Source organism: Nuphar pumila, chromosome 3 (assembly GCF_984573655.1).
Source record: "Nuphar pumila chromosome 3, dmNupPumi1.hap1.1, whole genome shotgun sequence".
Lineage (NCBI taxonomy): Eukaryota > Viridiplantae > Streptophyta > Magnoliopsida > Nymphaeales > Nymphaeaceae > Nuphar > Nuphar pumila.
Window position 1 is genome coordinate 122,996,020 of NC_143251.1, and position 16,481 is coordinate 123,012,500.

The 16,481-nt window shown below is 39.1% G+C and overlaps 1 protein-coding gene across 3 annotated transcripts in view; it reads left to right on the plus strand.

Moving 5' to 3' along the window:
* Positions 1-1,092: 1,092 nt before the first annotated feature.
* LOC149843582 (uncharacterized) overlaps positions 1,093-16,481 on the plus strand; it is a 16,357-nt gene continuing 968 nt past the window's right edge. Inside the window, exons 1-2 of one of the 3 annotated variants that reach the window (XR_016430902.1) lie at positions 1,093-2,196; positions 4,170-4,220. Coding sequence is in view for 1 of the 3 variants with exons in the window: in XM_089999922.1 (XP_089856048.1) it covers positions 1,279-2,169 (891 nt within the window). In the remaining 2 variants the exon portion in view is untranslated. Of the gene's footprint in view, positions 2,197-4,169; positions 4,234-16,481 lie in introns of all 3 variants that reach the window. The other 2 variants (XR_016430901.1, XM_089999922.1) reach the window with 2 other exon arrangements.

Below are 16,481 nucleotides of genomic sequence, written 5' to 3' on the forward strand. Positions count from 1 at the left end.
AGATTTTTTTTCAGAAGAGAAAGCCCTCAAACAAAACGGGCAGTGCTTATTCACCAACCGTTCTACTCACAAAGAAAAACCCACCAACAATAGGAGAAAATGACCTAAAACCCTCATATACAAAATAGAACTCGCAAAAGAGGTAGGAGCAAGGGAACCGTTGTGCTTTCTCTTTCTTCTTACTTTGGAGTTCCTCTTTATTTTAGGCTTGAGCTGCTGAGCTCCGCCCCAATGGAAAGAGGGCTGGGTAGGCTCAGCTGCTATAGGGGTGTCAATTGGTCAGGTTTTGTTCAGACCCAGGTAAAATCAGATTTGGACCAGATTTACAGGTATGGTTTCAGGTTCGGACCCCAGTCTAATCAGATCCATTATAAGAAAAACCATACCTGGACCCGATAAGAACTACATGAACCAAATCTGGGTAAAACATATTTTTTTATCATTTTTACATTGAAAAATTGTGGGTCTTAATTGAAACTCAGGATGGGTCTGGGTCTGTATAAAATTTCACAAACTATACTCGCATTCATGTATTAATCAGACCTTCAGATCCAGATCCAGGTCTTAATTGGGTCTTCTTATTTATCACCATACTTGGATCCTATAGGGTTTGGTTCAGGTCCTGTTTAAGTAAACCAGAACTGTTGACACCCCTAAACCACAGTACACCGAAAAACCCATTTGGCAGGTGGTTTAGCACCAAATTGGTTTAGCACGTACTCTCTCTCTCTCTCTCTCTCTCTCTCTCTATATATATATATATATATATATATATATATATAACGTTTGGGAACCATGGTTTTTATCAAAACATTGGTGATGTGGAGGGTTTTGACACCCACTATCAGAGGTGGTCTTAACCCGGCCCGCCGGAAGCTTGGCTCGGGACTTATTGAGCTGGGTTCGGGTCAATTAAGGTCGGGCCAATTGAAACACGAATGTTATTGGGTCGAGCCCAGGAGGGTCCATTGAGGCGTTTTTCATACCCATACCCGTTTCCTAAACAGGCCGGGAGCGTGATCCGCTCTATCGAGAACCGCCCCCCCTGCAGGTGAAGCGCGAAACGCGAACCCGACCGCCTCTTCTGCTCGCATCCATAAACCCTAGGTGAGAGAGAGAGCGCGCGCGCGAGAGAGAGTAGACTCGCTATTTGTAGCGATAACCGAGTGCTGAGAAAGGGTTTCCTTTCTTTGGTGGGATTTGAGAAAATTCTCTTTAGTTTGGTTGTTTTCGGTTGTAAGTTGAAGCAGGAGGGAAGGCCAACGCTCGCGCGCAGAGATGGCTCGGAACGAGGAGAAGGCACAGTCGATGCTCAACCGCTACCTCGCCCACAAGAACGAGGAGAAGAAGAAGCCCAAGGAGCGGCGCCCCTACCTCGCCTCCGAGTGCCGCGACCTCGCCGACGCCGACAAATGGCGCCAGCAGATCATCCGCGAGATCGGCCGCAAGGTCATGGAGATCCAGAACCCCGGCCTCGGGGAGCACCGCCTCCGCGACCTCAACGACGAGATCAACAAGCTCATCCGCGAGAAGTCCCATTGGGAGCACCGGATAGTCGAGCTCGGCGGCCCCAATTACGCTAAATCTGGAGCCAAGATGACCGACCTGGAGGGCAACATCGTCGACGTCCCCAACCCTAGCGGCAGGGGCCCCGGCTACCGCTACTTTGGCGCGGCGAAGCAACTCCCAGGGGTGAGGGAGCTGTTCGAGAAGCCGGCGGAGATGAAGAAGAAGCGGAATCGGTACGAGATCTTTAAGCGGATCGACGCGAGCTACTACGGATTCAGGGACGACGAGGACGGGATACTCGAGAAGGTGGAGGGCCCGGCGGAGGAGAAGTTGCGGGAGATCAAGTTGAGAGAATGGCAGAGGGTTGAGGCCGTCAAGGCCGAGGCGAAGAGGGCGGTCAAGAGCGGGGAGGTCGCCAGCGCCTCGGCAATACTGTTCGAGGAGGAGGAGGACGTCGTCGAAGAGGAGAGGAGGGAGAAGGAGAAGAAAGAGAAGGAAAAAGAGACCGAATTCGTGGTCCATGTGCCGCTTCCGGACGAGAAGGAGATCGAGCGTATGGTTCTCGAGAAGAAGAAGAAGGAGTTGCTGAGCAAGTATATGAGCGAAAGCCTTTTGGAGGAGCAAGACGAAGCGAAGGCGATGCTGAACGTTCATCGCTAGCCACTCTCAACACTTAATTCACTGAAAGTAGGGAGAATAGCGGTTCTATCTTTGTCTTGCTTGATCATTTATGCTATCTAAACACAGATGTATGATTTTCTCCTTTTGTCGTTGCTGAATATGTGGTTGTTGCATCATATAATTCAGTTCTGTGGGACGTGCTCCTTCTTCTCATTAAGTTCGCATCATTTAGTTAGGTTTTGCTATTTATGAAGTTGAACAAGTAACAACTACTTATAAACTGTATGAGCTGAATTTTGATCTTGCTGTTTCGAGAGTTTAACATCTCTACCTCAGATGAGGCCATTGCACAAGCATGCTGGAAATTCAAAACTTTCCTTGTATGTTATGTATAAAACTAACGAAAAACGTGAAATTAGTGAACGCGTAGAAGTGTGATTCGGACAGGGGTTGCATTGGACTTGTTGCAAACGATGATGAGGAAAATTGAAGAGTGTCTGCAAATAATGACTGATGTTGGGTTTCATGAGCTGTAGCTATTATGTAGGTGAGGAAATGAGGGAAGAAATAACCTATTCTACTAATTCTTGCTACAGTTAGAATCATTTACAGAGAACAATATGGTGTTGAAGAACACAGTGTGGTTGGGTTGTTGGGCAAGCAACTTATGAAAGATTAGCTGCAATGATGTGGACCGACTATGGGAAATATGTAGGAAAAGATTAAACAAAGGAAAACAATGATGGAAGAAGATGAGGAAGAAGAACACAAAATATAAAAAATATTGATGGTATTGAGCATGAATGCATAAGAGAAGCATTAACATAAATGGTGACAAGTAATCCCTTTATATACAAAAGCGGTCCAAGGTTTAAAGCCATTGGGAGCTCCCAACGACTCTATGATCCCAATGACCATAGAACTCTTACATTATAAAAAAGTGCAGAAAATAAGAAAAACAAAAATACAAAACTGTCCCTAGTAGACAACATTTATTACAATAAGAGGAAAAGATGAAAATACCCAGAGGGTATTTTCCTATTACAATGATCTCTCTCTCTCTCTCTCTCTCTCTCTCTATATATATATATATATATATATATATATATATATATATATACATACATACATCCTATCAGTGATGTAGCCTGGAATTGACATACAGCTTATTTGGGGACTTGTATCTTTTGTGTGCTAGCGAGCTCTCTTCAGACTTCACCCTTGCATGGCCAAAATACATGGCAGTACCAAATCAAAGATTCTAGTTGAACCTGGAAGGGAGTTAATTTTCTCAACTTGCAGTTGAGGTTGGTAAAGGGATCTTCAGTTAAAACTAATTGATAAGGGTAGTAGTAAACTTTTATGCCAATTTAGTGGAGTTCCAAGTTAATTTCAACCTGCATTGTTAAAATCCCTTCCTGACAAACTTTAGCATATCATTGATGAATTTCAACGAAAGCTCTTTTCTCGGGAAAACAGCTCTACTTACACGTTTTGAGCAACTATTTTACATCTGTAGTACCAAAATTGGTACAAGGATGCAGATATCCGTCTAGTAGCACCACAGAATTGAACGTATTTTGTACAATGCGTGTTCTGCCTTAGTTCCGATAGTGTTATGACTGTAGACTGATATAGTCCAAATTCTCTAGATGAATGAATAAATGAGCAGTTGCTGGTGGATCATGCGAACACATGCATATTCTTTTCTATCTGCTTGTGTAGTGGGTGTTTAATGTGTCTTTTCAGTGGGAGAGCTATGTCACATGCATTATTTACATCATTTATGCTGTTTTCTCTGAAGAGGATTTGCATTGTTCAAGATAATGTTCTATTACAGGATTTATATTGCATATGCATTAATCGTCTTGCTGTTGCGAAGTTTGTCGTTGAATGCCTATAGGACCATCAACATTCTAACTGCTCTGTTCCTTTGAATGGTAATTTGGTCCAAAGTTAAGCTTGTTGGTATAAGTTGCATTGTTTATTCAGTTATTCTTTACTGATTGTAGTTGTGCTTTATGTTTTGGTTTTTATAGGATCTACACTGACATCCTATCCTTATGGAGCTGGATGTAGCAGGAAAGATGGTCAGTTTCTTTGGTATGTTTACATTTTAAAATTTCTAAATTATGTCTTATAATTCTTTTCCTCTCGTAGGAAGTGTTGGCTTAGGCAGCTGCTTACTAACTGCAGACCTAAAACTATCCATGGCTTTGAAAACACAGTTTTTGAGATGAATTTGATCATTTGTTGCTTAAACATATCACTTGAAACAAAATATGTCAAGTTCCAGCAGTAGGGTTCTCTTCAGTTTCTTGTTTGGAAAAAAATTTCTTTTGGGATGGATGTGGGGTTACATCGATGCTTCTGTTAGTGTAACATTTTAATTTTATTTCTGGATATTGATAGCTGCATGGGATATAATAATATACTAGAAAGAAGCCCGTCCATACGGTCGGGTCACATTAGAAATCATTATTTGATTGAGAAAAATGAAAATGGTATCCAAAAAACAATTATCATTTTACAATGATGAGCTAGACAGCTACTCGTAAACACCTTATAAAGTTTTTTCATGTGGATTTTTTTTTGAAGAGTAGAAAAATTCATTGATGAATGGGAAGAATTGTCTCAATATCATACAAAGAGTAGGCGACGAGAGATCACCCCAAGAAATATGGCAAAGACAGCAAGAAAAAATATATACAAATAAGGCAATGACACACCTTATGGCCAACAGAATTAGGACATTCCAACCTTGCTATTCCAATCCACGATATATCTTCATTATCCCAAACTGATTGCACACAGTTCTTTATATTCACTTGTATTCTGTGATGAATGACTTCAATAGGAGTGACCAAGTTACTCTGCTATTCCTTTCCAACCAAATAAACCACTGCCAACTGAATCCACCACTTCCAAACTCTACTCCACTTCTTGGATCTCAGTTTTTCTGGGCCTAGAGCATGATTCCTCTCTTAGACAGTACGCATATCCTCCAGGCAATCCGAAATAACCTTGAATAAGAGCAGGTCCAAAAGAGGTGAACCTAATTCTCCTCATTGCAATAACACATAACACACTGATTTGCATTTGAATCCCCAATTTTAATGCTGTCTAATGTGCGCACTTTACCAAGTGACAAGATCCAAGGAAAAATCCTGGCTCATGGGTATGGCTCCCATCCCCATATGGTTTCTAGCGGGAGAACTTTCACCCCAGATCCAAATCTGAAAAGGTAAAAGGATGACAGCTAAAATAGACCATCCCGAGTGATACACCATTAAATGCAGTCTTGTTCATAACCCAGTTTCCATTAAGCTAACATTTGCATAAGCTGAGACCACTAAGAGAAAACAACAAACCTTGGGTTCCTCCTTAACTGAACGAACCAACCTGATGTTTGATCCCAGCAGCAGTCAGAAACCGAGGAGTTTGGCTGAGAAGAAACAGAAAATGAAATGTAAGAACATTCAACAATAGTCAATAACTACATCCCGAAATATTATTTTCCAAGCAGGACTTGAAAGCAAAGCATCATAATGTACCACTCTCTGTATAGATCTATATTGACATAAACATTCTTTCAAAAAATTTTTTTTGACAGAATTTATACAAAATACATATAGCATCACAACACATAAAAAGTTTAAGGGCATACAAGCTCAAGTTCATGAATACATATTCGGGAAATTTACAGGAGATTTTAGAGAGAGAGAGAGCAATTGTTTGGTCGTCTAAGGTCCTGAGCATCATTGGCTATGGACTTTATTAGATTACCCAGTCCAATCTTATTGGGATAACTTCTAGCTCTACGCCAATTGTCTCTTATAGATTACTGCTGCTGAAATGTAAACAACCTCACAATTGCACGTCTCCAATGGGAGGTAATTAAGATGCATGAGTTTCTAAAACTGTAATGCTGCAAGCTGAGTAGGTTAGTTACAAAATGGTGAGTTTTCAAATGGTTTATATGCATGCATTGATGAGTGGATTGTGCATGAATGAGACTTGGGTCCCACATGCATGAGGCTATCTATTGGCCACATAGCATATGTGTGTGGTTATATAAGTGTATCAAGTTAACTTATATAGTTATTTGATGATGACGTTTTGCATGGGCTGTCCAAAACCAGTCAGCCCATGAATTACTTTTTTTTATGGCCAATGAAAAAGAGGAGACAAGAGTAATTGATGGCGATATTTTAGGAGGGGAATGATCATTGAGAGAGAGAGAGAGAGAGAGAGAGAGAGAGAGAGAGAGAGAGAGAGAGAGAGATGCATGTCGTGATTATTATACCAATTAAGGGAAAGAGAGAAAGAGGGGAGGAGTTACAATAACCGGTAGGGCGGTAGCTAAAGAGCTTTTTTAAAAAAATTACCATATGTGCCATTTAAGTTACACTTTTTTTTTGGTTCTCAAGTAATGGTTCTCAAGTTTCATTTCCTAAATCCTATAAAAGCAGAAGGGTAATAGTTAGCAAAAATTCTATGCTTAATTATTTTTTCTTAAATGATATTCTTGCCATGTCTTGTGACAGTTTAATTAAAAATTTGTTTGGTCATTCTCTAAGTGTTACTTGCATGGCACATATGCTAATTTTTTTACCATATGATTTGACATGATATTGTTTGTCAATATTTCTGATTGTATACAATGATACAGTGGCTTTTATTTCCTTGAAGTTGGTCTTTCTAAACAGTCTAGGTGGTTATGCTTATGAGAGTTGACATGCTTATATGACTGGCGTGATCCTTCCTGAACTTTCTGTATGATATTGGTCGAAGGGTATAGCCGGATACTTGTTAACAAGGTTGATCTTGTAACTTTTATCTATCCAAGGGAGGATGCTTTAAGATTAAGACCTATCTCCATTATCCTTCTTGCATTGCAAAGCTCCTCTCTCTGTCTGTCTCTGTCTCTGTTTTGCAAGATAAAATATGTTGATTTCTCTTCTTGTTACACAAAAGATATGGATCATATGGTCTATCTTCCATTATTTTCAATAAATATTAGCTTGCAGTGTGCCCAACAAGGTCAAGAGTGTTATGGGGTAAGTCTTATGAACTAATTGAAACCCTACTGTGTGTTCCAGAAAATAGCATGTTCAATAACTGATGTGCTTGCAAATGCATATATTCTTTAATACTTGGCTTAAACAGGGTGACAGAATGTCTGATGTTTCCATAACATGGCCCTCACATGCAGAATTGACAACCATATGTGTGACTTGTTGATAGATCATAAGTGTGAAAAAGAGGAGACTCATATAAGAGCCTTGGATTGTTTTATATAAGAGACTTGGATTGTTTTGAAGGTTTTTTTGAGTGGTCACTCCCACAAGATGGAAACCTGGTGCCTATTTGAGTTCCAATAATCACATCATGTGGGTGGTCCATAAAGACCATTTGAGATGGAGGAAATAGCAGAGTTTCTGCAATATCAGGTGCCTGGCAGCGAGACCAGGTTCCTTCTTTATTTCCTACAAGCTTAAGAAATTCATGCACTGAATCAAAGTTGTGGAAAGAAAATGCAGAATAAATACAACTTTGGATGGCTTAATATATCAAATCGTCATGGCTCACATAGCATTTATTAATTTTGTCCTTGAGCCAATTAGTCCATGTATCATTACCATTTATGATCCCTCAACTGCTGTTAACTTAATGAAGCATTATGTCAAGATGAAACCACGATCCTATTCATGAAAGGAGGCTGATATGAAGTAAGGAACAAACCTGACCGGAATCGGTTACTTATCCTAATGCTGTGGTATGGGATTTAGAAAGGTTGAGTTGATGAATTGGGCAGTGGTGATTATGGGACTTAGAAAGGTTGAGTTGATGAATTGGGCAGTGGTGATTATGGGACTTAGAAAGGTTGAGTTGATGAATTGGGCAGTGGTGATTATGGTGGTGGCATATGTCAAAAAGATGTAAAGGATGGCACGATGATCACAGACAAACTTCATGCTTTGGGTGTTGCATCTTGTTGCACCTTATTTTTCTTGTTTCTAGCAAATTCCAAAAGCTATCTGTTGCTTAGCTTGCTCTGCACCTTTCATTTGAAATAAACTACTAGAAAAGCGCTCACTAGTATCTTATGAAAATACACTTGCTTGACCACTTGAGGGTGGCCATGGATTCTTCTTTCTTGAAAGGTGATATTCTATTTCCCAGATTGCCTTCAATATAATTTCATTTATGTTCTATGACACTTGATTGCATGCCTTAGCATCCCTTTTGGATACACTCACCAAGTGATACTTGAATCTTTTGCCTCACCACCCACCTCCCCACAAAAAGATTATTGACAATGCACCCTTATTAAGTTTTCCTTCCTCATTTGTCTGGACATCATTTAAAAGGTCGTCTCGTGTTCTATGCATCTTTTTTTCCCCATTTCGTTTTCTCCTCTTCCTTTCTCCCTCTTCTTTATCTGTTCTTCGTCTTCTCCCTTTCTTTCTATTCTTTTGCCTCCCTCTTCTTCCCCTATATGACTATCTTCTTCTTCCTCTCCCTTCTTTTTCGTGTTTTTTTTTTCTTTTCCTTCCTCTTCCTTTCTCCTCCTCTGTTCTTCATTCTACTCCAGATGCACCGAAGAGAAAAATAGGTGGAAAGGCATGAAAGGTTGTTATTCTTAATTATATAACCAGATTAAAATTAAATGTAAAAGTAACAAATGATTTAAAACATAGTACACCCAAAGCGAAAAAAAATGAAGGCTAATGCAAATACTCAAAAGATCAAAAGCAATAAAAAAATTTCAAAAAGAGAAAATTTAAGGGAAGTTGGGCTTTTCTTTTAATGCCGTTGTAAGTGCCGCTGGGCTTTTCTTTTAATGGAAGTTGTTACCGCTTGTAAATGAGGTTGGGCCTTTCTTTTAATGGAAGTTGCTTCCTAAGCTTAGTGCATTGTCCCTCCTTGCTTCATTGTGCTGCTCTTGCACAAGCTTGTGTGGTTGTGCTTCTGTGGTTGTAGTTCCCCTCACATGCTTGGAGTGGTGCTCCCCTCATTGCTCGGTTATTGCCCATCACCCTACTCGCCTTCGTGGCTTGTGTGGTGACACTGTCCTTCCCCGATAATTGCCTTGTGGCTTGCCCTTGCCCACAGGTTAGTGACCCCTTGAGCGCTTCCTCGTGAGTAGCTGGGCGGATTGGGCCTCTGATACTTGGCGGTGGCCTTATACCTTGTCCTTTGCTTTCCCAGTGCATCTCATTGCTCCTTGGGGATTAGCAACTTCAAGATCCTAGTGCGAGGCTGGCCTAGTAAAGGAAACACAAGTACTTTAGTTTATCCCATGATAACTTAAATGGATGGTCCCTTTTCCTCTTCATGTAACATTTAATCAAACCAGACCTGGGCTACCAGATCTAGAAACCAAAATCACCACCAACTTAAAATTAAAAAAAACTCACAAAAGAGAAAAAAAGTCTTTCATTTCTTCATATCCCTTGTCCAACATGAACAAAACTGTAAGTGAGAGAAAAAAGGAGAAATAAGAGAAGAGATTTCTAGCATAAGAAAAGGAAACTCACTTGAATAGGTGGCTAAGATGAGCATGGCCATACCCTGTCACATGGGTGCGGGGGTGCGGCAAAAATATAATATATATATATATATATAGTCTAAAAGTTGGACATAAATGACCCTGAGTGCATTGACCGCACCGGGTACCACACCCGCACCTGATGCGGGTGCGACACCTAGTTGGCCGAGTCCCTGTGACATAGGCCATACCTGAAACCAAGAAACCGAAAGCAAAAATTTCACCTTATGAAATGGAATAAAGGGGGTGAGTATTCCACTTAATGGGTCAAACATGAGTTGAATGAGGCCTTCCTATAATTATTAGCTAGTGGAACAACCAAAGGAAGCATGGTGGATTGATAAGACCCAACTAGGTCCACCCTGCGCCTACGGTTTGCTTGGCTAGACAATGGCCTTGAGCCCCTACTTGGCCTAACTTACTTTGACTTTTCTTGTTGATGTAATTTCATTTCATTTCATGCATTCATTTCATGCATTCATTTCATTTCATTTCATTTAGAAATGAATGTATGGGGGAAATTGGGGCATAGAAGCATGTGTCTTGAGTGAATCTTACCCAAGATCCAACTCAAAGGTTTTAAAAACCCCTTTGGTGCCAATTCAAACTTATATGAATGAAATTGAATAGAATTCTCCCTCTTGAGCTCTCTTCTCCTTCTTCTTCCTTTCTTCTTCTACTTTGAAATTCTTCATCAATTGGAATATGATTTTTTAGATCTTCGGCTAGCGAGTAGAGCCCCACTCAAGTGCTCCCCTCTAGAAGATCGTGAGAGCTCCTCCTTGGAGTGTAGCTCTAGCCGATTCACTTCAAGTGATCGTGTCCAACGTAATTTCCGACAATTTGAAGTGCCGCAATTGTAAATCTATTCCAGATCAATCTCTGTGAATCAAGGGCGATCTTAACCGAATTTGAGCTCAATTCATCAAGATCGTGAATATCGACTCCTTTTGTGTGTGATCTAGTAGTCACTGGCCAAGAACAAGGTGAGATTTGGCCATCCGATCTCCAATTTACCTAATTTTAGCCGTAGATATTTTATAGATTTGTAGATCTATCTTAGACTTATCAATCCAAGCCAATAGCTCGGTAATTCACATTAATTATAAGGTATATCGAGCTCTCGATTGAGTTCTCTACTAGATTCATACGTCTGGCTGTTGATTTATGTAATCCAAACATTCCGACGACTTTTTTGGCCATCAGAGGCTAGATTCGGCCAAGTGTCCAGTTTGATCGTGTTCTTTGGAGTGTGAATAACTCATTTGAGCGATTTCACGACCAATTGAGGTAGCAGGTGCAGCCCAACTAGGTTGGTCTAAGTCGATCTCCTCAAAATCAGCTAAGTTCTTGGACAACTTGTAGGTGGCTTCTAAACCCAAGCTTCTCACCGATTTTTTTTCTCAAATTCTTGTGCTCCTTAGTGCTTTTGAGCACTAAATGGGTTGAAACTTCACAGGTACAAACACTTGTTCTTGGTTGGAGACTATTGGATCACACACAAGAGTGATCTATCTTCATGATTTTGATGAATTGAATTCAAATTCTGTTTAGATCACCCTTGATTCATCGTGATTAATCTTCACTTAGTAGGTCTGAAGTAGATCTATAATTGCCACACTTCGGATCGCTGCAAATTATGCTGGAGAAGCTTCACACGGCCACTTGAAGTGGATCGGCTAGAGCTACACTTCAAAGAAGAGCTCTCACGATCATCTAGAGTGGAGCATTTGCATCGGTCTCTACTTACTAGCCGAAGATATGAAGGATCAAACATCAATTGATGAAGAATTTTAAAGTAGAAGGGTCGAATGATTTTCATTAATGTTCTTCTCTCTCTCTCTTCCAATCCATTCTTTCTTATTCTCTAGAGGGACACGATGAAGTAGCTAGGGACAAGCTACAAACACCTGGCCCATCTGCAGTTACATTATCAACTGTATAATTGGCTCCCTTCTTGGCGCCCAACATGCCCATGCTCATATTATCCGCCTATTCAAGTGAGAGATCACAGGAAAATGTAGTTTGTTTGATTTTGTTATAGAGTTAGATCTGCTGCTGGCAAAAAAAAATCCGACATATTTTAAAGATTTGACATTTCCACCCTTAAACTTAAATGCAGTTACATATGAAAGTATGTCTTATTCGAAAAAATATTTTATTGTATATAAGTTTTAAATTGTTCTTTATTTTATATCTAATTTCAAAATGGTTATATAATTATGGATAAACTTTCATGCCTTCTCACCTCTCCTTTTCTCTTATGTGCATTTGCATGGGTTATATATATATCCAACAAAAGAAAGGTTTAAAATCTACAACCGATGATAATCGATGGCATTCTTTCTTTAATAATCAAGTTTTTTATCTATCGGACTTTACATATTAGATTTTTATCATTCATTTAGTGAGCGACATGTTTTGCATTATGAATTTTCGATGTTTAGATACATTTTTTAAAGTGCTAAAAATCAACAGTCCACAATACTTTGTATTGTAAAGTTTTAAATGCATTGTGAGCTAAGTCATAGGGATTCGGCTAGCAGGGTGCCGCACCCGCGTCGATGCGACTCGACGCGGGTGTGGCATCGGGTGCGGTCAACCCGACCCTGGGTGCGTTGACCGCACCCAAGGTCATTTCGGTCCATTTTTTGGATTTTTTTTAAAAAAAATTTGCCTTATGAAATGGGCTGCGGAATTTAAAAAAAAATCAGCAGGACCTGCGCCGGGGGAAACCCCCGGACCCCCCATATATATATATATATACATATATATTACATTTTTGCCACTGCCGCACCCGCACCCATGTGACATAGATTGTGAGCCATTGATTTTTCATGCTTAGAAAATTATGCCTATATGTCGTAAAGTCTGTGTAAAGCATATTTCTTACTAAATAGATTATAAAGAACAAATATCGTTGGGTGTAGATTTTGGACATTCCTTTGGTTGGACTGTCCCCCTTCCTATATATATATATAAAGAGAGAGAGAGAGAGAGAGAGAGAGAGAGAGAGAGAGAGAGAGAGAGAGAGAGAGAGAGAGAGAGAGAGAGAGAGAGCATTTGGTACCATCATGGGCAAGGAACCCCCTAGCTGTAACTCACAAGAGGTTGTTTTGAGCAATTCTAAACCCATAGATGTGTTTAACATGGTCAAAATAGTGTAAATAGACCTTTGAATCATATTTTTATAATGTAAAAATAAGAATTTTTGAGGGTTGAAAATTCAGTACATTGTAGGCCATTGATTTTGAATCCCCAGAAAATTTAACATGTCAGAAAAACATGATCTAAGTCAATGTTATTAGTATCTTATCATACAACACGATACACTATCAGTGGGTGAACCAATACAATATGCCATATATTGTAATGAAATAGAAAGAGAGGTGCACACACAAATCCACTATAGGATGGTGCACATAAGCCACTAAGGGATAAAACAAACACTCAAGCGCTCACAAGCCACTAATGGGCATAACACAAAGACATAAAAAATATAATTTTATTATATTAACAAATGTTCAAGAGAAACATCACAACAAGGGGACAAGATGTCCCTTATATAGGCTAGAGAGAGGGACTAAAGGGGGGCCACTATAGCCATTGGGGAATCCCCAACAGCTATATGGCCTAAAGACTATAATGCCCTTGCATAAAAAGGGAAAGACAAAAAAAATCAAAGAAATAAAAATATCAAATCTTCCCCTAATGAACATGACCCTTTTCACATGCAGAATTACAAAAATACCCCTAGAGAGTATTACTTATTACAAGAAAAGAAACACACAATATATATATATATATGTGTGTGTGTGTGTGTGTGTGTGTGTGTGTGTGTGTGTGTGTGCGCGCGCGCGCTATATATATGTGAACATATATCATAAAAATTAAGGTTATTACAAGGAAAGAAAAACACACACACACACACATATGTGTGTGTGTGTGTGAACATATATCATAAAAATTAAGGTTATCAATTTGTATTGGACCATATCAAGTCGATTGTTTTTTTCCTTGGTCTAACCTCTCTCTTTTCCCCTCGCACTTATTTATTATTTTATATATATTTTCTAACATCAAAAATGGGCCTGACCACTTATGGGGGCAATTTTTAAGCTCACATGGGTCATTTTGCCCTCTTTTTTTGTGTTTTCTTATTCCCTAAACCTCGTTTCTCAGCTTACCCATCCATTTTTTAGATCAAGATTCAAATCTACCTTAAAAATTGAGGCTTTTGCTAGATCTGAGGTTTAGAAGTGATTCACCTCAAATCTCACCCATTTCCATCCTATCTAACCTTTTTTGGCTTCTAATCCTTAAAATCGAGCTTTAGAACAGTGTTTTACCTTAAAGACGTCGAACCTTCAAAGCCTTCAAAACTGAGCCATTGTTGTGTGATTTGCCATAAAGTCGGCCATTTCCATCTTTTGTATTATTTTTGTTGACATCTAACCTTCAAAACCGAGCCATTATAGTGTGATTTGCCCTAAAGTCGTCCATTTCCATCCTACACAAAGCATGTTTTTGGCCGCTAACTCTCAAAACTAAACCTTAGAGGTTTGATTTAAGGTGTTTTGAGCATAGTTACATCAAGAGACTCGACATGAGATCATTGTACAATGGTTTATGAAGGAAGTAGGTTGATCTACTGGTGTAACTATTGTCTAAGGGAGATTTATAGAGGCATTTCGAGGATAAAACATCATTTAGTCGGCACAAAGCAAAAATATGCTGCATGCAACTCTAGACAGCTACTAGATGCTGTGAAATGATAAATGATTGAGCTATATGATATGAGAACCAATGGAAGACAATGAGAAAACAAGAGTAGGCAAAAATTGAGGGTTTTGATATGTCCCAGTCATGAAAAGACCCAGAAGTGCCTCTTGAGGAGTTTGGAGAGGCAACTAACAGCGTGAGTGGCCCTAATAAGTAGGAATTGAGATGATATGACAACAAAAAGGTAAGGGCCTAGAGGTGGGGATATGCCATAGTGGTATTGGGCGTATACTACCATGTGGCGATAGTAGTAGGGGAAGTAGGGGAGGAGAGAAGATTTACAAGTCCAAAACGTAAGATTGGTACTTATTTCCTGCATAGCGTGACCCTAGGAGCCCAGCCAAATATATATTCTGCCATGGCCTCCAAACCATTGATCCAGCAGAAAAATCTAGTAGTTGGACATTTTTTCTATGAGACATGCACACCCTTCAACACTGAAAACTCATGTCATTTTCAGGCTATGGTTGATGTAATAGACAGTATAAGATCTGGTTACAAGATCACTAATCATGCATTAAGGGGCAGGATTCTAAAGCAAGTTGCAGAAATAAAACAATGGTGTCGTAAGTTTAAAGAGTCTTGAAAGACTACAGGTTGTACCATCATGCTAGATGATAAAGAAGTGGCAAAGGACATCCTTAATGCTATTGAGAAACTAAATGTAGATCATAATGTGCAAGGACAAATTCATTTGGACTTTGGAAGAAGGAACACAATCCAATTCCGTAGCTCATTGCGGCTGGATGTGCATTTGAAATTCAATGTTATTATATTTAATTATGTATTTTTGTGCTGTGAGGATTTTTTTCTCATGATATGTTACTTTTGTTCGTTCAGATTAATGGTGGAGGAATAGGTTTCGTGGAGATGCTTATGAATTATCTAGGTTTGCACAATGTATATTGAGCTAGAGATGTAATGCGAGTGGATGCAAGATAAATTAGAGTTTATTTTAGCACATCCACACAGAAAAGAAATAGATTGGATCTGTCATGATTGAATGATCTTGTATATGTCGCTTACAACATGAGAATAAAGCAAAGATAACATTAAGATATATGTTATTGGATTTAATTTATATATGTATTATATTAATATTTGAGTGTTGCAGACAAATGCAAAAATAATTGAGGAGACGCCAGAGGAGCAGCTATGAGTACGACCCTATAAGTAGTGACAACCTTGGCATATTAGATGAGTGTGTAGAAGAAGAACCTGGTGTGTTGAATGATGATGAAGACTCGAGACAATTAGAGGTTGAGATAGAAGCTCAAGTAAATGCTGAAAATAATGATTATATTGGCCCAAGGCTGAATGAGTAGGAAGGATAAGAGGACTCAGAAGAAGAAAATCAATCATTTGAATATCATTTTCGTCATGGTTGACGAACATTGATATATTAGGATGGTGCTTCTTTTGTTTTGTTATATAATGTATAACTTTGATATCAAACAATCATTCCTGTGAGTTGTGACTTTTGTTAGATGCTTGTTAGTAGTGTTGTCAGTTTCATTTTGATTGTTAGTGCATGTCTATGTTTAATTTCTCATAATGATTATATTCATGTTTTTTTATTGCATTCTATGATTTTTTCTGAATTTTGTGCATTTTCTGAATTTTGTATTTTTTTCACAATTTTTTGTGAATTTTAAATTGAGTTTTTCTCCATATCTTATGATACAATATGATATGGTATGATACACCCATATCTTGGGCCCGTCCGATACAATGATTACAACATCGATCAAGGGATTGTTTTCTACTAAAACCAAATATATAAATTACATCTGGAGGGTTAGATGTGCAAACAATATAAAAAAATGAAAAGATTACTGTTTTCTACTAGGGTGTTTCCTACTCATGAGGGCAATAAAAAATTGCCCCTATGGTCCATGCACCTGTCCTCACCTTCAAAAATCATCTGGAAATGTTTTTGGCAAATCCGACTGTATTGATGTGATCTTCATGGTAAAACATATACAAAAAACTGTTTGATAGGAGTTTTTAGGTG